Source organism: Artemia franciscana, chromosome 16, assembly GCF_032884065.1.
Source record: "Artemia franciscana chromosome 16, ASM3288406v1, whole genome shotgun sequence".
Lineage (NCBI taxonomy): Eukaryota > Metazoa > Arthropoda > Branchiopoda > Anostraca > Artemiidae > Artemia > Artemia franciscana.
In genome coordinates this window covers 9,721,367-9,749,301 of record NC_088878.1, presented here as the reverse complement: position 1 = coordinate 9,749,301, position 27,935 = coordinate 9,721,367, and the positions used below count along the sequence as shown (strand labels likewise).

Sequence of the window (27,935 nt, the reverse complement as noted above, 5' to 3'; positions counted from 1 at the left end):
CAGAAATTATTACGCATATGAGGGGTTTACCTCCTCGTAATACCTCGCTCTTTACGTTAAAGTATTTTTAGTAATTTCAACTATTTATTATACGGCCTTTCTGTTTCAGGGGTCATTCTTAAGGAATTGGAACAAAATTTAAGCTTTAATGTAAAGAGTGAGGTATCGAAGAGGGGTGAGCCTCCTCATATACGCAATAAAAACATACGAATATAGAAGTTCGGTACGTAATTTAATCCGTAAGTTACGTACATTTTTTACTTACGAAAACGTTCGTAAAAAATTATAAGTTATAGTTTTCTTTTTAAGTAATCAAAAAATCGGAGGGCAACTTGGCCTCCTCCCTCGCTCCTTTTTTCTCAAAATCTTCCGATTAAAACTATGAAAAAGACATTTAGCCCAACAAATTAATATGCAAATTTCGTTTAAATTATTTATGTTCGGAGAGCCGAGATCATAACATGCATTAATTCAAAATTGTCCAGAAATTAAACAAAAAAATTATGTTTTTTTAAATGAAAGTAAGGAGCGACATTAAAACTTAAAACGAACAGAAATTACTCCGTATGTGAAAGGGGCTTTTTCTCCTCAACGCCACGCTCTTTTCGCTAAAGTTTTTTACTGTTTTAAAAATAGAGTTAAGAGAAAGAGTCATGCTTTAGATTAAAGAGCGGGGCGTTGAGGAGGAAAAGCCCCTTTCATATACGGAGTACATTCTGTTCTTTTTAAGTTTTAATGTTGCTCCTTACTTTTATTCAAAAAAACTTGTTTTTTTTAAATTTACATATAATAGTGGTTACTGAACGTTTTCAGTTTTTTTTTGGTTTATGGGGGAGATTTGAGGGGGGGTACTTGGGAGGATATTTCCATGGAGAAACTTCTCATGGGGGAAGAGAATCTCAATGAAGGGGTCGCAGAATTTTCTAGCATTATTTGAAAAAACAATGAAAAATAAATATGATAAGTTTTTTCTACTGAAAGTAAGGAGCAGCTTTAAAACTTAAAACGAACAAAAATTATTACGCCTATGAGGGGTTTACCTCCTCGTTATACCTCACTCTATACGCTAAAGTATTTTTAGTAATTTCAACTATTTATTCTGCGGCGTTTGTGATTCAGAGGTCATTCTTAAGAAATTGGGATAAAATCTAAGCTTTAGTGTAAAGAGCGAGGTTGAACCCCCTCACATACGCAATAAAACATACGAATATAGAAGGTCGTTACGTAAGTTTATTCGTAAGTTACGTATGTTTTTTACCAATGACAACATTTGTAAAAAATTAAAAGTTCTAGTTGCTTTTTTAAGTAATCAAAAACATTGGAGGGCAACTAGGCCTCCTCCCTCTCTCCTTTTTTCTCAAAATCTTCCGATTAATTGCAATTAATGAATATGCAAATTTTGTTTTAATTATTTCTGTGCGGAGAGTCAAGATCAAAACATGCATTAATTCAAAAACGCCCAGAAATTAAATAAAAAAAACAACTTTTTTTCAATGAAAGTAAGGAGCAACATTAAAACTTAAAATGAACAGAAGTTACTCCGTATATGAAAGGGCTTTTCATCCTCAACGCCCCGCTCTTTACGCTAAAGTTTCTTACTGTTTTAAAAATAGAGTTAAGAGAAAGAGTCAAACTTTAGCGTAAAGAGCAGGGCGTTGAGGAGGAAAAGCCTCCTGTGTGGTAGCCAGCTAATGTTGCAGTAGCTTATACTGGTGAGCAGACAATTTATGAAACTTACTAAGTGGGCTGGGGGAGCGTACGGGAGGGGCTCTTGCATACCTCCAGTTCAGGATCTTGGAAAATAACCACTAGCAAGTGACTATACTAATAACAAAGTAACAAAGTATAACAAAGTAACAAACTATACGTTTGAGCTTTTCCGCTTAAGACAACCAAAAGTGTTGTTTTCAGTGCTATATCGCACTTACAAAAGGTAGAATTCATAAAAAGCATGTAGATATGAGCAATAACTTTCAAGTGAGCCATTAAAAATCACTCTTAAGAGTCCTGATAGCTGAACAACCCCAGCTTTTCCACTTGAGGCATGGCACCAAAAGTGCTGTTTTCAGTGCCATTCAGAGCTTGCAGATAGTGGAATTTAGAGGATGAACGTAGATATGAGCAATATCTTTTATATGAGTTATAAAAATCTAACTACCCTATTCTGGTAGAGCGTTAGCACCACCCCTTGAGAAATGGTACAGAGCGTGCCATTTCAGTGCTTTATGGTACTTGCAGATTGCAGAATTTATAAAAAGCACGTAGATATGAGAACTATGTCTTTGAGGACGACTTACTCCCCTACAGTCCCCGTAGGGGGCTCAAGCATAATTCCAGTTAAGGATTTTGGAAAATAACTACTAACAATAGTACCTGTTTATGCCTTTGAGCTTTTCCACTTAAGACAACCAAAGTGCTGTTTTTAGTACTATATCCTAATTACAAAAGGTAGAATTCATAAAAAGCATGTAGATATGAGCAATAGCTTTCAAGAGAGCCATTAAAAATCACTCTTAAGAGTTCTGATAGCCTAGTAACCCCAGCTTTTCCACTTGAGGCATGGCACCAAAAGTGCCGTTTTCAGTGCCATTCAGAGCTTGCAGATAGTGGAATTTAGAGGATGAACGTAGATATGAGCAATATCTTTTATATGAGTTATAAAAATCTAACTACCCTATTCTGGTAGAGCGTTAGCACCACCCCTTGAGAAATGGTACAGAGCGTGCCATTTCAGTGCTTTATGGTACTTGCAGATTGCAGAATTTATAAAAAGCACTTAGATATGAGAAATAGCTTTTGAATGAGCCATTAAGCATCTCTCTATGATGTTCTGGTAACCCATTAGGTCTGGAAAAAAGGGAGATAGATCAGTGCTACCCATGTTGTTCAAGACAGATCAATGTTGGAGACAGGTCAGTGATTTTCCTTGTTGTTCAAGAAGGGGGACTGCAATTTACATGTGAAAGGTTTTCGACCATGTTGATCCTAATGGTACACTTTTTCATTTTGATCTGACACCATTTTTGTTGGGTTTTAGGCTTTTTTCGAAATCACCATAAATGTCTTTTTGCAATAAATTTTTACCATTAAGGTGAACCTAAATAAGAGTTACTATTCCTAATTCAGTGTCAGATGGCAATTTTTCGCACTAGGCGGCTTTTTTCAAAATAGTTTTTTAACTTTTAGTTACTAGGGACTTAGTCACTTAGTCACTTAGTCACTTAGTGACTTAGTCACTCTTTACTAGGTTGCAGCTACTCCTGCAGCCATGATAATGACGTAGCTAATGAGGTATTTACGATAAAAAATAAATAGACGTCTAAGAGGATATAAAACTATTAACTGAAAAAATTAGCCTTACCAGGTGTAAAAAAAAATGGTAATTTAAATTTCATACTGACACCTTTTCAAAGTATTGTGGCGTCTATGGCTAACATGGACAGACAGCATTCATGGACGTTAAACAGAAGATTCGAAATTACCAACTGAACAAGGTAGCCTCACTTGTGGCACTGAAAATAGTGATGATTTAGTTTTCACAAAGATATCCTTTCAGGGTATCCATGGTTCTAAAAGTTAAAGTCTGGATGATAACAGGAGAATATACATACATAAAAGAGAAAATATAAAATTGTCTCCTGAACGAATTAGCCTTATCAGTGGTAATAAACGATGAAATTCATCTTTTCAAACAGTTCTTGGTAACGAGCTGTAAGTAAGCAGTAATGCGGCTCAAAGAGTAACAAAAACTTTAAGAAACAGTCTTGATGACAATAGGTACATCAAAAGAATCAAACTCTGATGCTTCATTCAAAATATATAAAGTTCTTGAAGTTTAATTATGAAGCTTTAGTATTCGGAAAACAATGCTTCAAGAATGGCATTCATCCCTGAAAAAGTGCTCCCTTCTAAATGTTTATCAGGGGTTGGTCCTAAAATATCTAAGTGAATCTATTCTTCTCATCCAATTCACCGTTGTAATTTTCATAGGTTTCAAGAGTGGCTCGTTGATCATGTTTCTCTTATAGAGGTATTCCTCGTGCCTCTCCCTGTTCTCTGCAGGTTATTAACCATGTGAATGTGATTGATTATGGTGTATGTAAAATATTTCTACAGAAGAGTGAAGCTGTTACCTTTCAGCATAGGTTTATTCGGAAGATATTCCATCCCCCCCTCATTATTTTTAAGGCTGCTTGGGCATTAAATTCTTCTTCTCCTTCTACATTGGTCTGAACGCCCAATGAACACTGGGAAAATTGAGTATCAAAATGAATTTTTTAAGAATTAAGGCCCCCCCTCATCGACCCACGGGAAAATGCACTGAAATTTCTCTACAATAAACTCACAAAAGTATTAACAATGATACATGTCTATTCACGCTTAGGTTATTGTAGAGAAATTTCAGTGCATTTTCCCGTGGGTCGATGAGGGGGGTCTTAATTCTTAAAAAATTCATTTTGATACTCAATTTTCTAAAAGGTTCAGCTAGTCATACAAAATAACAGTTAACACAGACATTAATTTTAGCCAGAAAGACTATCCCAGAGCAAGGTGCTTTCAGTCATTCCGTGGTGCAAAACAACAATTCTTGCCAAAAGAAGGCCAACAAGCTATTATGTGAAAATTCTGAGATTGTCAATTGATTTAGAATTACTGAAAAAAATATACGCATGTTGAGCCTCCATTTTCAGAGGCAGAAATGGTGTACGGTGGCGCATTAATTTCTAAAGGTTCAGGTAGTCCAACCAAATAACAGTTAACATAGACATGTGAAAATTCTGAGATAGTCAATTGAATTAGAATTATCGAAAATCTATACGCGTATTGAGCCTCCAATTTTATAGTGCACCATTTTTACAATGCACCACCTCTGTACGGTGGTGCATTGGTTTCTAAAGGTGCAGGTAATCTTACAAAATAACGATTAACATAGACATTTATTTTAGCCAAAAAGACTGTCCCCCAGCAAGGCGATGTTATAAGTTATTTCGTGGTGCAAAACGACAATTTTATCCAAAAGAAGGCCAAAAAGCTACTGGTTGAAAATTCTTAGATTATCAATTGATTTAGAATTTTCGAAAAAACTATAATCCTATTAAGCCTCCTGTTTCTTAGGTAGTATTGCCGTAGGGTAGCGCCCTAGTTTATAAAGATGTAGGTAGTCGTGCTCGCTAGGGTCCCATTGGAATTGGTTTATAGACTCGATGAAATTGGATGTTAAGGAGACCCACTGAAATCGTTCGTTAGGAGGTGGTTCGCCCACATAATGTCACAGTGGCGTGAATATACACAGCCATTGCTCAAAGAAACGTAGTACTTCCATTAAAGCTCTCAGAAATAGCTTTTAATTTGGTTTAAATTTACCTCTAATAACAAATCCACAGTCTGGTATTTGTCGCTACCCCCCCCCCCCTCCGTTTTAAATGCCCGCTAGGGGTTGGGTTAGCCATTGAGTTTCACAGACTGGGAATTGAGAGAAAATAATACTGAAAAAAATGAACAAATTATAGAATTAAGTCACATGTCTTGTGCCTCCATTTTCCTATATTTTGAGCAAACTTAGATCATTTTCTAAGAGAATATCTCTAAATATTCTTTAAGAAGAAGTATTTTCTTATGTTTTGAACAAATCTATATCATTCTCTAAGAAAACATTTCTAGAAACTCTTTAAGAAGGATCCTCGAAAATGCTATCGCTGAAAAGTGAAGAATCGCTTTGTCCCATTTTAAAGCATTACTTAGCAAGCAGGTACATACCACGTGTAAGCAATTTCTAGTAATCGACTTTCCCATAAGCATCTCAGTTATTGTAGTCATAGGAAACACATAAGGAATAGCATAGTCATTCTAGCAAGTGGGACGTGGGAATTTTCCACTTGTGGAATTGGTTATTTCATAGAATCTATTTCCTGAATTATATTATTAGAAATAGATTGTTGGTCCAGCTGTCTAGGGCGCAGTTCTATTGGATGGAAATCGCCCTTTCGAATCATAATGGGGACAAAATCTATTAGAATGTAAAGGTTTCCTGAAAAAAATACCTTGAAAGAAAAAGAAATCCCGAAGAAAAAAATCTTTGAACGTATTATGTAACACCGATTTGTGTACTGTCCATTACAACGCATTCCCGTGTGTGTCCTTCTCAGTCTCATGGGGGGACCCCCTACGGGGGCCTGCAGAAACAAGTCAAATGTAAATGCGTCATCCTGAGCATAACTAAAACATTCCCCTATTACGTAACAACTAAAGAAATCATGAGGAAAAACGCCTTGGAGAAAAATTTCTTAGAAAACATCTTTGGACGTCTTGGAACGTCATGAGGAAAAATATCGTAATAAAACGCCCCCGCTTGGCAAGTACGCTCTAACAAACCCTAGTACATAACACCATAAACCCTAGCATGCAACAACCAAACTTTGATGTTTCCACCCCCTGTTCTCTTGTACATGTTTCTTCTTTTTTGAGACAAATTATTGAAAACAATGCGTCACGTCATACATGCACGCCAGAATCTGAGCCGTTTATGTACGCCAAAATTTACATCGAGTGACTGAGACACATACTGGCGGCCCAAAAATCTATAAATGGATACACACATAATTATGTAAAAATATCTAGGATATCAAGACGAACAGATGACATTATTGAAATTCAAGGAGAGAAGGGAGAAGAAGATTCAGAGGCAACCTCTTCCCCGTGTATTTGTGCCTGACGTGAGTTAAAGAAAAACACATTTCAATGCGACTTAGTTTTTTAAATGCTAACTCACAGTCGACAATCTCTTTTCTTACTGTCAAAAAGAAAACAAATTATGTATGCTTTTGTAGTTCAAAATGACAATTATGCCTCTGCGAAAGTTCTTGAAGTATATTTTGAATGTTGAAAGCTTTAAATAGTGAATATTTCTAAGACATGGGCAATCCCCATGGCCAGTATTAAGAGCAAAGTCTTAAATATAGCGTAGTATTTACTGTGCAATAAACACCACCACAATTACTCAAATGCACACTTTAACTTTGCTAATCTCCCAATCTAAGCTCTGAGCTCTGAGCTCCAGCCCTTGTCCCCTCCGTCCCCAGCCCTTGAATCCCTCAGTTGAAAACCTCACTCAAAGTCTATCCCACCCCGTTAGTTAAAATTCAGTTTTTTCTACGACTTTCATAGCATGATACCCCCCGCATTTACGATGTCAAGTTACACATATCCTCTTAATTGAGCAAGAAAACGGATATAAGCTGATGAAATGCAATCAATTACTGAAGCATGATCTATTGAAACATAACCAACATAATTTGACTTCTTGGACAGTCTTCATAAAAGCACCGAGGCATAAAAATTTAATGTTGAAGAACGCAAGTAAACCGTTCTTAAAGACTATTGGCTGGGCAGCCATGTTTTCCATTTTTTAGATTATGACAATCTTATTGTTATACTTCTTTTCATAGTGCAATAAGGTGTATCGGCTCGACTCTGCCAAAACCTGGTATCTTTATTTGTCAAGTTCTCGAGATAATTCCGAAAAGGGATTATTTTTATTTTTTCAGCCCAAGAATTAAATAAAGATTCCGAATCTCGACAATAATTTCTTTTGCTTCTTTTGGCACCTATACACGCCTTTTGGCACCTTTTGTTGGGTGCAAATATGATTTTTTTTTTATCTATTTATAACCATGCTAGGTTTTAGCTGTGGAAAATCGGGTGAAATTTTACCACTGTAGATGCTAAGGGGCGTATCTAGGGTATTCGGCGTCAGGTGACAATTTTTGTTTTTGCACCTGTCCATATAATAGTATTCAGGAAAAAAAAAATAAGTTTGGCTCCCCGTCAGAGGTTGTTTCCGGGTACAGGAATCCCCTCCTTGATCCCTAGCTACGCCGCTATAGATACTACATTCTATCTTCTAGACTATACCAGGTAAAAATTCTGACTCATCGTTTTTAAGATAAAATGAATTGATCAACGAAAACAATAGGCTATTTAATCATCTTCAACAACCATCGGAGGCACCCATTGGATTTTTAATAATAGCTTTTTTCATCCTTAAACCCGATTCATACCCTCCCTACAAAAACACACAAAAATTCCAATCTAAATAGTTTGCCAGGATGTAACGTTTCAACTTACTCTTGAACTGGCCGATATTTCTTCTTTCAGTCTTGTCCTCTCCAATAATTGCAGATAACTCCAATAATAGATAACTAACACCAAAATATTTCTCACAAGTATTAAAGTGATCCTCGGTGCAAACATGTATAAACAAAAGTGACTGGTTGATGTGCCCTAGTTTAAAAAATGTTTAGCTTAGTAAGATGTGTTATTTGCGAATCAAACAAACAACTTTATTTTATAGGATCCTAGCTCTTTTGAAACTTGACATAAGAGAACTAGTCCATTGCAAACATCCATCAGCGGAATTTGGACCAACAGGGGAACGGTACCAGTTTACTGGAATTCTTTGTAGAGGCTAATTCATTAGCCATCCTAGAAGACCTATCCCTCTCGCCACTTTTGTCGTTGCGACATCATAACGCTATTTCCAGCTCAAATTACAAGCAAGATGAAAATTTAAATAATAATACAATAAACTTTATTCAAGAATGCAACATTCAGAAAGATATTATTTTCTAATAGATAAATAACACTAATCAAACTAAAACGGATTAAATTCGCCTTAGAAATATTAGCAGATAGAAAGCTACGCTTGGAAAATTGGATCATAGGATTTAGTGTGTCTTGAGCAAAGAGGTCAATCTTAACCCAAAATCAATTTTTTGTGTACATACTAGGTTGTAAAAGAGGAAATCCCATTTTCTAAAGAACTTGTTCTTGGTTTGGGCAATTATAAAGGGAGAGGGCTGGGGGTAAATCAAAAAGCCAATGTTATGAAGCCATTGCATTACGTCAACTGACAAAAATATATTCAGTTTTCTCTTTAGCAAAGAGTAGCTGGATTTGTCCATGTCTGTCCCACGGCTTCCAACAATGAGTAAAGAGTTAGAAATGAAAAGTAGACAAGGAAAAGATTCTCAAGTGAATGGAATATTTTTTGGTAAGGGAATTTCCCCTATATCCAGCTTAGACAAGCTACAATATTCTATGTGTGTGATGTGTAAACTTGATTTTCATCAAATTCGATCTAACGTCATTTTTTAGGGATGTCAGGCTGTTTTTCGAAATACCTTTTAGTTTGTTTCCGAAATAACATTTGACTATTAATACTATTTTATATAAGACTTGCCAGTTTTTTTAGCTCGTTTTTTTCGTTACTATGGGCCGTAATTTGTTCCTTAAAAGGTTGAAGCTACCGCTGCAACTAGCATGATGGTGTATTATTTACGCTTTCATCACTCAAAATGCTATATTCTTCTTGTCGAGATTTTTTTTTTTTGGTATTTTGCTTTAGCTGTTGTTAGTGGTTGTATCTGCACCTCCATACAAATAAGAGCCCACTGGAGGCTATGGTGGGATAAATTTAAGGATTACCTAACAATTCAAGATTAACATCCCAGATTAGAGGCAAACCCAACTGCACAAATTAAAAAGTCACTTCGCGGCATTTTTTTTACGTATTAATTTGTTTTTTAACCAAAGATTTATAGTCCATCCCATTAACCAAATTCTTTTACTGGTGCGCAATTGCGAGATACTTAATGGCACTTTGTAAAAAAAAAAAAAAAAAAAAAAAAAAAAAAAAAAAAAAAAAAAAAAAAAAAAAACAAACTTAAAAGGTGAAAAAATAATTGCTGTGCTATTTATGCAACGTATATCTTTAATAGCGGTTCAAGTATGACGTTTCCGTGTTATTTTTGGAGAATTCTCTAGTAATAACGCTTTAATGAAAATACAAAAGCAACGCAAAATAAAACAGGATTAGGAGCACAAAAGTCTTTAAGTAGCCTTACAAAATTCTATAAATATAGGGAGGTATGACAAGTAAGTTTTTGAACCAGTATTGCAGATAGGCTATGTGTTTGATAAAATGTGAAGCAATAATTTTGTTTGTTTCAACTTTTCAATATATGTTTTGCTTTGTATCTCTCTTTAAATTTTCAAAAAAAAACAAAAAAAAACAACTGTGATTTTGCCAGATAAAAGAGTCAAATGGGTAGCCTATATTGCCCTCGGTATCTTTGAGGAGCTGCAGGTAAAAAAAAAATTACAATTATTCATAAAGCATAATCGTTTTCAAATATAGCCTATGAACATTTTGAAGAGCTGAAGGACGCTAAATTAATTTTGATCTGTAGTCCTGCCCAATCCTGCAAAAAATTCGAGCTTTTCTTTTTCTTTTTTTTTTCTTTTTTACTGGCTTTAAATTTCACACAGGGGAACCAATATCGTTCAGAAAAGATGATATTATCTTTCCTTTCAGATATTACATTCAATTAAGAAACAATGTGAATCGCCTAAATCAACAAAGTTGAAGCATGCTGTTTAGCTTGGAACTACAGGACATGACCTCTTTTGGAGGCAGGTACGCTGAAATTTTTTTCAGGGAAACAAATATATATTTTTGTAAAATTTGCCTAGAAATTCCAAAAATTAAGATTTGAGAGGGTAGGCCCAAAGCTCCCTCCCGTGCAAGTCCCCCTCTCTTACTGTCTTTATTCAGGTAAACAACTGCTTATTAAAAAAAAATAAGAAAGCAGAAACACGATAACCTGTTTTTCCAAACTGTAAAAATTATGTTGTGTAACATACTTTCTTTTGAATTACCGCAAGTGAAAATGTCGCCAAACAATTTTGCATACGGAACTAACTATCAGTGCAAAAATCTTGGGACCGCACCTGTGAAATCTTAAAGAATCTGTCTTATAGATCACATCAAGAAATTGTCATGCTGTTTTGTTCCTAGTCTAAAGTGTCACCCACCGGGTTCACAAAGCCCTTTTTTCACACCTAGCACCACGGTTGGTATCACACTACCCATTAACTCTCAGACCTCTATTAGCATTTATATCCGTCAGTAAAACAAAAGTGGAGGTATTTACGACATGGTCGTAAGAGGAAAAATACCACAAAGACTTTGTCCAGATCTTTTATTGTGCATTTTTTGTGCTATGAAATGCTAAAGGACAATAAAGGTAAATTAATTAGAATGAACAATTAAAATTGTGGAATCTGGAATGATTGTGGTTAGTATAGCAAAGGAAGTTCTCATTGTTAGTCTATGTAAAGTGGATTTATGTTGATAAGTATGCAAAAAAAAAAAAAAAATGCTACCTTTAAGCACTAAAAGAGGCTTATCTAACAAGGAAGGAGGTCAGCAGGAGAAAAGGGAACTTGGGTATTACTTATTCTCCTAAGAGCGCCAAAATTGCCAGAAGCGTACTTTGCTATAGGATAGGGGGCAACTGCACCCTCAAAACCCCGGTTTACTCCTCCTCTTGACTCCAGTTACCTCCCCCCACCCTCCTTCCCCCAATGAAGTTTGTTTTCTGCAAAAAATATTGTCAAAACTAAGATAATCCTGCATAATTCAAAAATCCAGAGAAACGGGTCAGTTTTCTTTAGTATATCTTTGCCTTTTTGGTACTATATCGCTCTTTTTTCTTTTTTTACTTTCATTTTCACTTAATTTGGGAAAATTAGCTGCAGCCCCCCCCCCGTGGATTTTGATGAAATTACGCCAGTGTTGTATGCAAGGATTTTTTTTCGGTTTGGTAACAATTAAAAACCAATAGGCTACTGGCAGTTCTGGAATCACAAAATATTTCTTTAGAAAATTCAGAAGTCTCATGGACCAGCTTCAGGTGCTTTGTTTTTTATTAGTTGTTGATCAATTTTGACTTTTCAAGAGGCTGCAGTATGTATTTTGTCAGTGCATTCATCGTAAGTTGCATCAATTCATGAAAATTTAGATGAGGAGAAGGGGGTAAAATGTATATTTTTAAATATAAGGGGACACATTTGTCTATTTTTTCAATTTTGCAATGAAAATAACCCCCAAGAAGTATTAGGGTGGCATATGGCCCCTACACCCTTCCTCCAGTTGACGCAACTGTTCGTTGCTGCTCACAAGCTCTGATAACTTGAACCAAAGAATCAGAACCTTTTCTTCTATAGTAAATTATATGTTATTTTCGCTTAGCTTTTGTTTAAAATTAAATTAAAAGAAGTATTGACCCCTGATACCATAGAAAGAAAAGAGCCATTTAAAATTGTAGGTGTTAAATAGCTCCACAGTAAAACACCTGTAATTTGCTTCTACGAAATGAATAAAATTAAGGGGATGAGGTAGGCTAGCTGTTTTGCAGAAATCCTAATTACTGCGTGTTGTTTGAACTCGTGAAGGAGGTTCGAAGGGATTTTGAAAACACAATTAACCAATTTTTTTTTACTTTTTGATATTAGAAGTATTTCTATTTCCCCGATAGATAAGGCTGTTTTTCTTATTAATGGAATGATGGCCAAGGTACTGCAGGAAGTGAAAAAGTTTTTTTTTTTGTTTGTTTTTTTTTTTTTTTTTTTGTTTTTTTTTAGCGAATTTAAAGGCTAGGCTAAAAGACAAGAAGATACAATGAAAGGTTGGGATATTAGTGTATTAATTAGTTTAATTTTCTATAGAAGTGTCAAAGACAGGTGAGAAATAATATTTTAAGCTTAAATTATATCAAACAGTTCGTAGTAACGAACTATAAGCAAGAAGGTTAAACCGGGCTAATAGTAACCGTTGCTCTAAGAAACAGAATTTTGATAGCAATTGACACCTCAAAAAAATTGGAGTCTAAATACATAAAATTCATAAAGTTTAATGTTGCCCATGAAAAATACTCCGTCGGAGAAAATTAACTGATTTTCGAAAAGGGGTTAAATTCCCCCAAAATGGTAAATCATCTTAATGAAAATCAAGCCATTATATTCAAAGTATTACAAAACTCTACTGTAGAGGTTTCAAGCTCCTATCTACAAAAATATGTTTTCGAATTTTGCATTCAAATATGAATAAATTTTGCATCTTTTCCCTGAAGGAATTCATTCCTGAGACGCCTGGTATTTCACATTAGATAAATGGTCTAAAAACGAATTAAAAACGTAACAGAAATTACTCCGTATATGAAAGGGGCTTTTCCTCCTCTACGCCTCGCTCTTTACGCTAAAGTTTGACTCTTCCTCTTAACTCTACTTCTTAAAACAATAAAAAACCTTAGCGTAAAGAGCGGGGCGTTGAGGAGGAAAAGCCTCTTTCATATACGGAGTAATTTCTGTTCGTTTTAAGTTTTAATGTCGCTCCTTACTTTCGTTTAAAATCCTTGTTTTTTAATTTTAATTTCTGGACGTTTTTTAATTAATGCATGTTTTGATCGTGGCTCTCTGCACATAAATAATTAAAACGAAATTGCATATTATTTTTTTTTCGCTAAATGGCTTTCTCGTAGTTTTGATCGGAAGATTCTGAGAAAAAAGGAGCGAGGGAGGAAGCCTAGTTGCCCTCCAATTTTCTGATTACTTAAAAAGGCAACTAGAACTTTTAATTTTTTACGAACATTTTAAATAGTAAAAAATATACGTAATTAAACGAATTAACGTACGTAACGAACTTCTATATTCGTATGTTTTTATTGCGTATATGAGGGGTCCACCCCTCGTCGATAACTCGCTCTTTACACTAAAGCTTAAATTCTGTCCCAATTCCTTAAGAATGACCCTTGAATCACAAAGGCCGAATTACAAAAATACTTTAGCGTAAAGAGCGAGTTATTACGAGGAGGTAAACCCCTCATATGCGTAATAATTTCTGCTTGTTTTAAGTTTTAATGCTGCTCCTCACTTTCAGTAGAAAAAAACTTTTCATATTTATTTTTTCATTGTTTTTTTAAATAATGCTAAGAAATCCTGCGCCCCCTTCATTGAAAGTCTCTTCCCAATTGAGAAGATTTCCCATGGAAAGATCTTCCCACTTAGCCCCCCCCCACCTCAACTCTCCCTCCCGAACCAAAATAAATCCCGCTGAAAACGTCCGTACACTTCCCCGTAACCATTACTATACGTAAACACAGGTCAAAGTTTGTAACTTGCAACCCCTCCCACGGGGACTGCGGGGGAGTAATTCGTCCCCAAAGACATAGTTATTGGGTTATTCGACTATGGTGAATAAAAAGGCTATCTCAGAATTTTGATCTGGAGACTTTGGGGAAAAAATGAGCGTGGGAGGGGGGCTAGGTACCCTCCAATTTTTTGGTCACTTTAAAAGGGCACTATAACTTTTAATTTCCGTTAGAATGAGCCCTCTCATGACATTCTAGGACCACTGGGTCGATACGATCACCCCTGGGAAAAAAAAAACAGAAAAACAAATAAACACGCATCCGTGATTTGTCTTCTGGCAAAAAATGCGAAATTCCACATTTTTCTAGATAGGAGCTTGAAACTTCTACAATAAGGTTCTCTGATACGGTGAATCTGATGGTGTGATTTTCGTTAAGATTGTATGACTTTTAGGTGGTACTTTCCCCTATTTTCTAAAATGAGGAAAATTTTCTCAGGCTCGTAACTTTTGACAGGTAAGACTAATCTTGATGAAAGTTATATATTTAAAATCAGCATTAAAATGGGATTTTTTTACGTAACTAATGGTATCAAAACTCCATTTTTTAGAGTTTCGGTTACTAGTTAGCCGGGTCGCTCCTTACTACAGTTCGTTACCACGAACTGTTTGATAGGTGAGAGTATGCATTGGTAGGAAGGGTGATTTTCCCCTTGATATTTTCTTAGGCCCTCTTAATTTTGATGAATAGCATTTTTTGTGTTTTGTCTGAAAAAAGTCCTTTTCCAGGATTTTCATTCATAACATAAAGAAAGAAAATGATCAAAAATGGGGTTTTTAAAGGCCAAATGAAAATACTAAAGAAATCACAGAAAGTGTATCCATTGAAAGTGTATTCGTTAGTATCCGTCGTCGGCAGTTCAAATTTCTCTGGATTTTGTGCAAATCGCAGATATTGGCGAATAACTCACTTTATTCTTTGTTAGGTATTTGATTTAATTTTTTTTATCTTTTATTGAATTTCATTTAATTTTTTGGCGGTTGTCTTTCATTGATTTTGTTGTACTTCCCGCGCTTGTTTTTTGGTTTTTGTTTTTTTCTTTGGCATATTATTTTGTTCGCACTGAAGAAGAAAGATGGTTGTTCTCTCGAAATGTTCGCTTATCTGTGTTTTCTTCAGTATTTTCACTTGGCCTTTAAAAATCCCATTTTTGATCATTTTCTTTCTTTATGTTATGGCAGGCCAATGTGGTTTAAGAAATTATCTTTTTTCATTCATAAGGAAACAATAACAAAATTAACCCCCTAGATTTTAAAAAATACATTAACCCCCCTCCCCCCACGTTCCCTTGTATGAACGCCCAAGAAATCGGAAATGGTAAACATCTTTTAAGTATTTTTGTAAAACTGATATTAAAAATTTACTAGTTTCTCAAATAGTCCTACAAAAGCTAGCAATTAAACTAAATTTAGTTATTTTGCCATGATAAAAAGGCAAATTTACAAGTCCACTTTTGCCACCTGTTACCAAGATTAATACAGCGTAGCAATGCTGAATTTACAATCTATATAGCATCCTCACTTTGTATGGACTAGATGGTGGGATAAATATCTTCCTCGGAACACGCAGAAGAGCTATAAGTAAGTCTCGAGGCTTCTTTTTTACAAACCTTTTTTTCAAATTTTGGCCTCTTCCTCCTGAAGAAAAGATTGATGCCGATTCCTGTTAGAGTCTTTACATCAACATTACTTCTTCCAAAGACCAAGTAGAATGCACAAGAGGCCTGTTAATGAACTCGAACCATGGTCTAGAGGACCTCAGCTTCCTTCTGCTCTGTCATAAAAACTTTTAAAGGCTAATAATTATTTTACCTGTAAACAGGACAGAAACACGGGCAAGATCAAGAAGGGTAGGCGGGAGGGGGGCAAGATTTAAGAATATTGATGATTTTCTCCAAAATTAAAATATTTTTCTGCACAAGCTACGAAGGCGGCTGTTTTTTTTTCAACTTTTGTTTGGCTACATACACACACAAACGCACAAAAAAAATGGCGAAGTGTTAAAAAAACGTTTATTGCTAAAAGTAATTTGCAATCGAGGTAACTTATCTCTATGTTACCTTGAAGATTTAAGCATTTGCCATTTCAGCGAACAAAATTCGTATAACTCTCACTATAAGATGTCCCGCTAATGATTTGAAGTTGGTTTGAGCTCATTGGGCTCATAGGTTGAGCTCTTTGGGCTCATTGTCAGTTTGGAACCATTGCCTGCAAACCCCTAAAATGTACATGTTCAATTTAAGTAAAAGATGGAATACCCACAGATAAGGTGGGACTATATTACAGACGTTTGAAAAGGCCCCATTAAAATCAATCAAGGGCTTAAATGAACAAAGGGAGGACGTATTTCTCTCAACGTTTACCTATTCCTTTTTGAATCGTTTTTTATTATTATTTTCTAATTCTGCCAGTCCTGAAATAAATTCATGCGCCAATTTCTATTTCAAAAACAGTTATTTCGACACTTATGCCTTTTTTTAAACAGAACATAAAGTTTACACTGTTTCCCTTTTTTATTATTTATTTGACGGAGGTTTTTTCTTAAATAATATCCAAAATGTGGTATTGGCTATCATCAAGTGAAGAATTGAAGTAGCCACGTGCATGATTTACCAACATATAGGATTTTAAGGTGACACAAATAAAGATTTCCATTCTTTTGTATAAGTAACCTTTTGTGAAAGGTTAAAACCAACCGTTTCCACGGTTTACCCAAGAAATAATCAACCATCAAGCCCCCAACTGAGTATCTCTATAGATACAGTAGAAACAGTAACGCCAGGTGTATCCATGAAAAGAATTCCTTTAGATTATAGTATCAGTTATTGAGACCCTTAAGAACCATTATATCAGCATAACACCTTCATTTGAAGCGGAAACTCAGCTCCTCAATTTGATTGGCCAAGAATTTTCAGGCAACGAGTTTTCATTGGATGACTAAAGAGCACCCCTGGGCGAGCTCTTCATGATGGATGAGTAAATGCCTCTGGCAAAAAGACGAGAACAGACAGAATGTCACCTTTGGTTAGATATAGCCAGTTTAGTGAATACAATTTCAATGTGCAATTGTGAAGCAGAGAAAAGGTGAATAAAGACGAAGATAGCTGATAAATACTCAAGTATCTGTTTGAGAAGGAAGACACGAGCTTGTAAGTATTTGTCTATGTCATTGTTCTCAGTTCTTTTTTTTATTCATCTTATATATCATGCTAGAATGCCAGTTCGTTTTTGTCAATGAATCGAAGAAACAAATTAAGAATAGCAACTTTTCTATGTCAAACTTTGTTTGTACTAAATTAATAACATAGAAGTGCATATGTTAATTATACATAATGGGGAAAGAGGGCGATTTGCATAATTGGCAAGTTAAATAGTAGGCTTGTTGGGTAATTAGAGTTGTGGGTACAAACGTTATACTACGAGCATTTAACCTTTTTTTCGAGGGACAGTTAGAGTTGGAAAAATAAAAGTTGAAAGGGGCAACAAATATTGCTGCTTTGATTTATTGTGGAAAAGAAAGTATGAGTATTTAAAAGCTTTGTTTTTACAAGGGGATGGCAGACTTAGCAATAATATCTAGGTAGGAAAAAACAGTTGTTAGAGATAGATGTACGAACAGATATGATAGTTGAAATAAAGGGAAGGGTATTGTTTTCCTTTAAGAAGGGGACAGAAGATTTTTCGATGATGTCTAGATAGGGATGACAATATAGTTGTTAAAGATACAAGTATAAACAAACACAGAAGCTCAAATAAGGGGGAGGGGGTACCGTTGTATGAGAAAATTCATTTTCAGACAGTTTTAAACTGATCATAAAATAAAATTGATAGCAATGGTGCACTGTTATGTTCAGTTATGTTACCGTTTATTTAAATGCAATTTTGTTTGTACCAAGTGGAATTTCTCTGTGGGAGGGAAGAATTCAATTACCAAAACTATTACGGCGTATGCTATCTTCAGATATTACAATCAATTTATTTAACCGATAAATTCACAACAAAAACACTTCAATATAACCTCCCTCATAAGGCTCCCACGTTACGTCCTGTTATTACAGTTTTTGTCTTCCACTGGGAAGATGCGTGTGTTCATTCTGCCCCCGTTTTATACCGGTCCATATATATGTTTATATACAAATATAATAAACATAACCAGACCTATAATTAAGGGTAAATGGGTCTCGGGATGGACTATTTGTATAATTTTTTATTGAAAAGAAATTGGAATTATTGCTGATGCACTTATGACTTTTAAAACAATCTACGTAATATTATCTCTCTTTTTCTCTCTCTCTACAAAATAAAAATAATAAAATGGATAAATATTTTAATAGAAACATAGAAAAAAACAACAAGAACGGAACATCCATATAAAGCACAGCCGTAAGAAGCATAGAAAAATTCATGAATAGTGACAGAACAGAATAATTCTAATAGAAAGGAAGGAAAAAATTTGGAGCGAGTCCGAGGGTCACTCTCTCTCAGAAACCATGTAAACCATTTGGCGCGTGCCAAGCGTGGCGGAACTGCGCGACACACTTGGTGGTTCTGGATGGAAAATTGAGCGTTGTGATACTAATGCCAGGTTGCGGGAAGTCAGCGCCTCTTCGAGTGCGTCAAGAAAATAAAAGAGTTACTACTACTTGCATCAATTGTGACATTGAAATATAAAATGGAAAATACCCCAATGTCCGAAAGGGATATTCTATTCCCCCAAGAACCAAACCTTTCCTCTTGCACACATCTAGAAAAAGTCTGCTCGTCTAAAGTTTTTTGTCTGTGTCCGTTTTTATGTTGTTTTATAAGTTTTCCTTTGTTTTTTCGCCGGAGGAATACTTTTATTTTTTCCTTTTAATTTAAAAGTAAATTATGGCCTGTAAGGCCGTGGAAATAAAAACAAAGCAAGTCACTATGTGAGAGTCTTGGGAATCGGTAGATTTTTATTAAGTGTTTCGGCATTAGAACCAAACAAATGAATCAAAATTGTTGATCCTGTGACTTGTTGGCCTTATTTGGACTAGAACGACCAAAAACAGGTGGGAAGCTATAGTTTTTATTGTTAGAACTTTTTCTGACACCTATTGAATGTATAAATAGTTGTTCAAATAGTATGACGATCTCAACATAGGTTTTGTATTGAAATTGGGAAAAACCCCTTTTTGAGTTATACAAATGATTAAAAACTGTTGTCTGGAAATAGTGGGGTCCTACAGAGACTGAGAATCCCCATTAGGTTAGTTCGTGTTACATGGGTGTTATCTTGCGTGAAGGCACAAGAACTGGTTTTCGAAGCACAATTTAGTATGCATCAATGAGAAAAACGGACCCGTATGAAGAAGACTCCTTTCCAATTGTTACTATTATTGTTAATGGTTGCACAGAACCAAGTTGAGACTCGGTCCACAAAGGTCCATTGTCGCATACCCCCTTCCCAAAAAAAAGAGGTATAGTAGCCATAACCACAAGGTTATTTGTACCTTCTTGGGGGAGTTATTTTTACAGCATTGTCTATTTTCTTTTAATAAAAAAGCTTTTTTTGGTAGTGTCAAGGTGTTCATCAGCATTATCGGCCATCGCGTGAACCCCTCCACCAGCCTCAGAACGGATTGGGCAGGTGAAACTCGTCCCATAAAAAGAGGTTGAAGTTACCCACCAGTCACTAACCATTAGCTGCAAGCGGAATCTGATTTTTAGAATCAGTACTAGCAAGAGAGCTTCTTCCCACCTCGAATGGCCCCTTAAGGGAACATTTCTTGTGCTAAGATTAGCCCTTCACTTGACCAGTTTTATTAACTCCTCGGACCTGATTTCGGCCGGCATTAATGACTTCAATTTGTTCAATCTCAGCTGTGTACCTGCACGATACCTTGCCTCACAGTTAGATACTGGGTAGACCGACCAGTGACTGAAGGCGGATAATTTTTTGTAATTATATAAACCTAACAATAGCAAAGAATGTGACAAAATGAAAAAATAAAGTTTTACAGAATTTTTTTTCAAGATTTTGGACAGTGATCGTTACTCACCTCACTCTACTATGTTACTTTATGGTTTAACTAAGAGCCGAAGTTAAAGGACTTTTGGAGGCAGGTTTTAAGGCAAAATGTTTTTTGTCAATTATCCCACCAACAAATAAAATGTCAAACTCCCCAAATTTGCATTAGAATAAGGCGCGATATGCTCCAGGAAGGGTAAGCCAAGTTTGAGAGGGTAGGCCAAGCCTGAGGTAAGCCACCTATTGCAGTCAACCTACTAACTATACTATTGTGAAGCACCATAACCTGGCATGGAGGAAAGTTCAATATTTGAGACTATTTGTTTCAGTGTTTAATTTTTAACTGTAGCAATCTACCGACGGTAATAACAATAAGTTGTTGACTTGTAAAATGTTTGTAGCAAATTAGATAAAGTACATTTTAGTCCTTATGGCTCCTTCTGTTGAATAGAAAACGCAATAAAAATATTGATATTTTAAATAAATTGTCTTGAGAATAACCATGGGGAAAATCTTCCATAACATTATTTATCCTGCGTTATCGTTTTTTTTTTCCTTATTTTTTAATCTACCACTAATACGGCAAATAACAACCTTGATTTTCAGCTGACGGTTTATCCAGGACTTTTCTTCGGGAGGGAGAGGGTATCTTATTTCTTTGGGGGGGGGGGGGTAAAAAACAGAAAACACATAAAAAATTGTTCATATGTATTTTTGTTACGTTTTTATGAGTTGCAAAAAAGGCCAAGAGATGAAACCCGGTAATCCCACCCCTTGGATACGTCCTCGTGCTCAAATAATTTGAAGCATCAATGCTTTACCTTATATCTTCAATATGTATTCCACTATAATGTATTCCACTTTAAAAGGAAACACATTACACTCTTCAGAAAAAAAGAAAACAGGGGCAGAAAGGGGCTAGAAATGTATACCTCACAATTGCCTTTCATGATCATTTTTATCCTGACATGTCCTTCTGAAAGTTTGGACACCTTAAAAGGCACAGGACTGGGTGCAGTTTGATTAAAGGTAAAGGTAAAGAATACGCCATTAGACTTTACAGTCCCTATTGGTGATGCTGATCTCCGTTTTTTGGCCCTTCAGCCAGGATGTGCAATGGGGGGTCGGGGGCCAACCATCCTCTGCTTTAGCACACCCTTCCTGTTCACCTTCCCCAGATTCCTCTAGGTACCCATTAGAGCTGTGAAGTTTGTTTAGAATGACAAATTAACCTAGAAGTCTATGCTTTTGCAATGCATAGGGTTTCTGGTTCCTCCAGTATGGGCCTTTTAAGACGGTCTTAAATCTATCTTAAAAAGTAGGTAATTGATACAACAGTTTGAATTCCAAGAAAATGGCGCCCAATGAAAAAATTACGTCTTTAAACTTGAAAGACTAAAAACAAAGAACTAGCTTGAAAAGGAGTTTTTTAATAAGGACTGAGGTTCAACATTTTAATTCTTTAAAGTATCAACTGGCCCACGTGCAAAAGAGGCCTTGTAACTAAAAATTAATGCATTAAAAAATAATACTGTCCATAACTTTTCATAAGCCTTTATCTTATATAACTGACCTATCTCTTTGTATTTTCAAAAGTATACCAGGTCTACATACAAAATGTGTCAATTACAATTATTCAGCATATCATAAAGCAAGAATTATTTTCTAACTTCACGCTGCACAAACACTTTACCCCCACTCCTCCTAATGTGCAAACATATAGCCCAAATTATACAAGTCTAATGTATTCTGTCACCCGCCACTTCTTTTTTCACTCAGCGTAAGCTAGTTGTCTCTTAATACAGACAGATGAAAAACCGGTTCTAGGTTTGTTCTCGAGTTTTATCCAGTGTAATCCTTGGGTGGGGTCGCCATAACAGAAAAGTACCTATTTGTCTTATATTTTACGTTTTTTTTTTAATTCCACCTCTTCCTCTTCCTCGCAAAACAATCCTTTCGCACTTAGATTGATAGCAATATTGTAACATTAAAAATCATTCGTTATTTTAAACACTTTCAATCTTTTCAATCAGTTAAAGTATTCAGTCATCCAAAGAAGAGCGTCAGAGTAATCTACCCCACTAGAGCCCCCCCCCCCCGAAAAAAAATAGTTGAATCTATTCTTGCAGTACATGGGACTAAGTTTCATTCATTTCAGGTATTTTTGATAAGAAGATGTGTGACAACACCCCAACCTACCCAGCTGGATCTGCACTTAGCCACCTTTCTGGTCTAAGCATGTCCGTTGGTCACCATGCATATTCACTTCAACAATCGTATCCTTATTCATATGCACCCCCGCAACCCAACTTAAACTCTACCATGAACAGTATGCCTTCTCCAACTGGAAGTGATATGTCAAGGTCACCTAGTCCAATGAACAATCAAGGTTCAAGTCAGGGCAACAAAGTTTGCCAGAATGGCCAGAAAAAGACTGATGAACATATTAAACGTCCAATGAATGCATTTATGGTGTGGTCGCGATTGCAGCGTCGTAAAATAGCACAGGACCATCCTAAAATGCATAATTCGGAAATTTCAAAACGACTTGGGGCAGAGTGGAAGTTGCTTACTGAAGATGAAAAAAGACCCTTTATAGATGAAGCAAAAAGACTAAGGGCAATGCATATGAAAGATCATCCGGACTATAAGTATAGACCAAGAAGGAAGCCAAAACCTACAAGAAAAGATGGATTTGGATACGCTTTACCGTATCCATCCGTTCCCATTGATGCCCTACGAGCAGGTAAATTAACACCATAGGCTATTACCTTTACTCGGCGCAGCTAAGTTCCCGTGTCCCATTTTCTATCAGATTCCATCTCTCTTCGTTAAAGTTCATATGCCGTACTTTCATGAGATATTACAACTGAGCACCTGAAAGTACTTCAGTAAAAAATAAACACTTTCTACTGCCCTACTCCAATTCGGAGGATGGGTATTTATCACCCCATATTTTTGCCCCCTTCCTAGTTTTTCGAAAATGTCCTTATTGGGTATTTTTGTTATTGGTATTTTCGTGACACTGCCATTTGACACAGTGCATTTTCATGAGAAATTACCCAATCCTTTATTTCTAGTTTTGTCCTTTGCGTTGAACTGAAAAAATGAACCGATTTTCTATTAACAGTTTATATTGTTAGCTTCATCCACTGGATGTGTATTCTTTTGCATTAAAAATAAAATACAACTCGGCGAACACCTGGCTTATGTTTTTTCCCCTTTTTTTATTATGTATTACAAAAGTTTTACGGATATGAAAAAATAAATATTAAACCCACTTATTTTATCTCGTAATATTAGCAAGGTTTTTGAGTTTATCCTTCTACCTTTTTTGACTAAAAATATTATTGAGGGTCAGAACCAATTTGGTTTTTGGTATGGGGTGGGTTGTCAGCTTGCGCATAAGATTCTGTCTTCTTTACTGGCTGATAATTCTTCCAACGAAAATGGTCTTTATATTTGTGTTTTGAATCTTTCGAAAGCGTTTGATAGTGTGGTCCATAGTCAGCTCCTTTTTTCTTTGTATAATTCCGGGGTCAATTTCTCTGTTATAATGCTTCTTAGGTTTTGTTATTCAAATTCTCTTCTTTAATTAAGATCTGCACCAAACACCATTATAAGGGTACGAAGAGGAGTTAGGCAGGGCGGTGTTCTGTCCTCTACGCTTTTTAAGATCTGTATTTCTAGTGTGCTTACTAAGATTTCAGGTACATACCTTTCTGATTTAGCGGATGTTTCTTATCTTGCGTATGCTGACGACTTGCTTCTGATTAGCCGTTACAAAAAGGGTCTTTCCCAAATGGTCTCTATAGTTTCTGATGCTTTCTGTGATATTGGCCTTTCACTTAATATAGAAAAATGTGAATCTCTTCCCTATAACTGTACTACTGCTACTCCCCTTCACTGTAGTAACTTCACTATCCCTCTTGTTGATTGTATTCGTTGGCTTGGTATCTCAATTACTAACAACCTTTTGAGCTTACGTCAGCGTACTGTTTGTGATATTAAATAAAAAAAAACTAATTTTTTTAGCTGAAAGTAAGGAGCGACATTAAAACTTAAAACGAACAGAAATTACTCCGTATATGAAATGGGTTGTCCCCTCCGCAATCCCTCGCTCTTTACGCTAAAGTTTGTCTCTTTGCCACAATTCTACTTTTTAAAACAATTAAAAGCTTTAGCGTTTTTGAATTAATGCATGTTTGGTTTTGGCTCTCTGCACATAAATTATTAAAATGAAATTTGTATATTAATTCTTTTTTTGGCTAAATAGCTTTCTCTTAGTTTTGATCAGACGATTTTGAGAAATAAGGGGTGGAGAAGGAGGCCTAGTTGCCCTCCAATTTTTCGGTTACTTAAAAAGGAAACTAGAACTTTTAATTTTTAACGAACGTTTTTATTAGTAAAAAATATACGTAACTTAAGAATTAACTTACGTAACAAACTTTCATAACCTTATATTTTTATTATGTATACGAGGGGGTTTGTACCCTCGTTAATACCTCGTTCTTTACACTAAATCGTAAGTTTTGTCCCAATTCTTTAAGAATGACCCCTGAATCAGAAAGGCCGTAGAATAAATAGTTGAAATTACTAAAAATACTTTAGCATAAAGAGCAAGGTATTTACCTCCTCCTAAATACCTCGCTCTTTATGTTAAAGTATTTTTAGAACCCCTCATATGCGTAATAATCTCTGTTCGTTTTAAGTCTCAATGCTACTTCTTCCTTTCATTTGAAAAAACGTTTTCATGTTTATTTTTCATTGTTTTCTTATAGTAATGCTAGAGAATCCTGCGCCCTTAAACAGTGGTCAAAGTTTGTAACTTGCAGCCCCTCCCCCAGGGATTGTGGGGGAGTAAGTCATCCGCAAAGACATAGTTATTATGGTTTTCGACTATGCTGAACAAAATGGCTATCTCAAAATTTTGATCCTTTGGCTTTGGGAAAAAATGAGCCTGGGAGGGGGCCTAGATGCCCTCCAATTTTTTTGGTCACTTAAAAAGGGCACTAGAACTTTTCATTTCCGTTAGAATGAGCCCTCTTGTGACATTCTAGGACCACTTGGTCGATACGATGACCCCTGGGAAAAAAAAACAAAAAACAAAAAACAAACAAATAAACACGCACCCGTGATTTGTCTTCTGGCAAAAAATACAAAATTCCACATTTTTGTAGATAGGAGCTTGAAATTTCTACAATAGGGTTCTCTGATTCGCTGAATCTGATGGTGTCATTTTCGTTAAGATCCTACGACTTTTAGGGGGTGTTTCCCCCTATTTTCTTAAATAAAGCAAATTTTCTCAGGCTCGTAACTTTTGATGGATAAGACTAAACTTGATGAAACTTATATATTTAAAATCAGCATTAAAAGGCAATTCTTTTGATGTAGCTATTGATATCAAAATTTAATTTTTTAGAGTTTCCTTACTACAGTTCGTTACCACGAACTGTTTGATAAGCATAAAGATTGAGATTGGTTATGCAAAAAATGTTGCAAACAGAGCGAAGTATAATAGACGTGCAGTGGCCAAACTTTATTCTACTTTCTGTGATTATTCTGTCCTTTATGCTTCAGGTCTTTTCCCCCTTCTTAATAATGACAATTTAAAAAGAATTCGGATAAATTATTTCAAATTTTGTAAATTTCTTCTGTTTCTTCCACCTTGGACAATAAACCGGACTCTTGTTGGGAAATTTTCAGTTCCTTAACTTTAAAGTTGAAACTTTAAAGTGGGAGATTTTTCACAGAAAACTCTCCAGTACAGCTTCTGCGCGCGTGTCCCCTCACCACCGTCTTATCCATTTTTTTCTTGATTCTGTGCGTGTATTTGTTTTTCTCGTTGTGTTTTTTTTTATATTTATTCTTACTCCACCATGTTTACTTTATGTAGCATGTGGGTGAAAAATAAAATAAATAAATAAATAAATTTAAGACTGTTTCTCGATGTGTTGTATAGCCATCTGGGTGTCGCGTTATTCATTTAAGTAGCAATGTGAGAATTATTTGTAGCAGATCCAATGCCGTTCCTAGGGTTGATAGTGTAGCGTAGGGGCAAAATTGATTGTGGCACCTCCTCCCATTCAAACGTTAATCTAAAAGTCTGAAGCTCCAGCCATTGCGCTTTCAGTCACAATACCCAGGTTAGTTTTTTTTCCGGTCATTCCCCCTCTTTGAACAACCTTGTACAGATTCGTCCAGCTCAAAATAGAACAATAAAAAAACAACTCTAGAAGTAAAAAATTAGGGGGCATATGCCCTCTAAATATAATAATGATTTAAAATGGGTATTTTAAAGAAAGCAGTCACAAGCTGCGAAACAAGGGTTGTGTTATTCATTTAAGTACCAATCTGAAAATTATCTGTTGTAGATCCAGGGCCTTTCCTTGGGTTGATGGCGCAGGGCCAAATTAATTATGGTGCGTCCTCCCACTCAAACTTAAATAAAAAAACAGAAGCCCCAGCCTTGCGCCTCCAGCTACGGCGCCCGGAAGAGCTTGCGCTGGTCCCCTCTCCTGAACGACCCTGAGCAGATCCGGCCAGCCCAAAATAGAAAAAAATATACTTTAGAAGAAAAAAATTAGGGGCTCAAGCCCTCTAAAGGAAATAATAGGTTAAAAAGGATATTTTAGAAAAGGCAGCCTCTGGCTGCGGAACAAAAGTTCTAGACAATAGGGGGTACGTATTGTTATTTACTTCATAGCATTTATTTAGTTTTTTTTCAAAAAAACTAAATAAATAATTAAAAACAAAAATGTTTAAAATTTTCTTTTTTTGTTTCATATTTAAACAAAAAAAGTACAACCACGATGAATATAACAGGTACTCAATGAAATACCCAGGAAATTTAATATTTATTACGGTATATATCAGAGCTTGATGGGATGAGAGAAAACAATGTTTAAACATGAAAAAATTACCATCGTGAACCAAATACCGTAATATAAATAACAAAGAAAGAAAGTGGGAAAATAAAAAAAGTAGAAATGAAATAAAAAGAAAATATGACGATTAAAAGATGATTTAACTAAATAACATGCGTGATAGCCGATAGGTTATCGAACACCTGATGTGGCTTTGTAATGAAAACAAAAACCGTAGAGTAGTAGGACCAACAGCGAAGCCAAATAGAATTATTTTATGGGTTCTTTTATTTCAACTTATTTAATATGGTCTAAGATATCCTATATAACAGTGAATTGGAAATTCAATTTCGTAAAGAAGTTCATAAGTTGTGATGGAGTTTTTGATGATAGCGGGCACCAAAGACATCTAGAACCTAACCCCGTAAGAGGGCGTCATTTGCAATCAGCAGCAGTAATAATAATAATAAAAACAGAGATAAAAGGAATCGGTAGCCCATCAAAAGCGTTGCTTGCGAGGATGTGCTACTAACAAAAGAAAAAAATAGAAAGAAAAACAACAAGTATAATCTATAAGAAACCAGAGGGTGAAACCGTGCACCAAAAAAAAACTTGCACAAATATTTCATACACTATAAAACTATATAATGTCATGATCCAGAAGCAAAAAGATTAAGTGATCTTCATTATTTGCAATTCCATTAACCTCACTCTGTTACGAAGGTATGCTTTCCAAGCAACCCCACGCGCAACTCGGATTTGAATTGACTAGTGGGTAATTAATAGATTGATAGTGTGGGAATTCGTACTGAAGAAAAGCGTGCTCAAGTTTAATTAATTAATATTTTTTTTCTCATTTATTCAATGTAGCAACGCTGGCAAAAACAGTGGCAGTGTCCCAAAAACTTCAGAAAAGTCAAACAACTAAAAGGAAAACCTTAGAAAATCGTGATTTTTAGGCGTTAATAGTCCTAGGAAGGGTCCAGAGTAAGCAAAATTGCTTTCATTTTGATGTCCGTGTTACTTA

The 27,935-nt window shown here is 35.6% G+C and overlaps 1 protein-coding gene across 1 annotated transcript in view; it reads left to right on the top strand.

The window, feature by feature from the left end:
- The first annotated feature begins 16,962 nt into the window (after window positions 1-16,962).
- The window catches only part of LOC136037038 (transcription factor Sox-3-like), a 36,976-nt gene continuing 26,003 nt past the window's right edge, over window positions 16,963-27,935 (top strand). Inside the window, exons 1-2 of the mRNA XM_065719455.1 lie at window positions 16,963-17,196; window positions 22,201-22,788. Coding sequence (XP_065575527.1) covers window positions 22,218-22,788 — 571 coding nt within the window. The 5' untranslated portion in view covers window positions 16,963-17,196; window positions 22,201-22,217. The remainder of the gene's footprint in view (window positions 17,197-22,200; window positions 22,789-27,935) is intronic.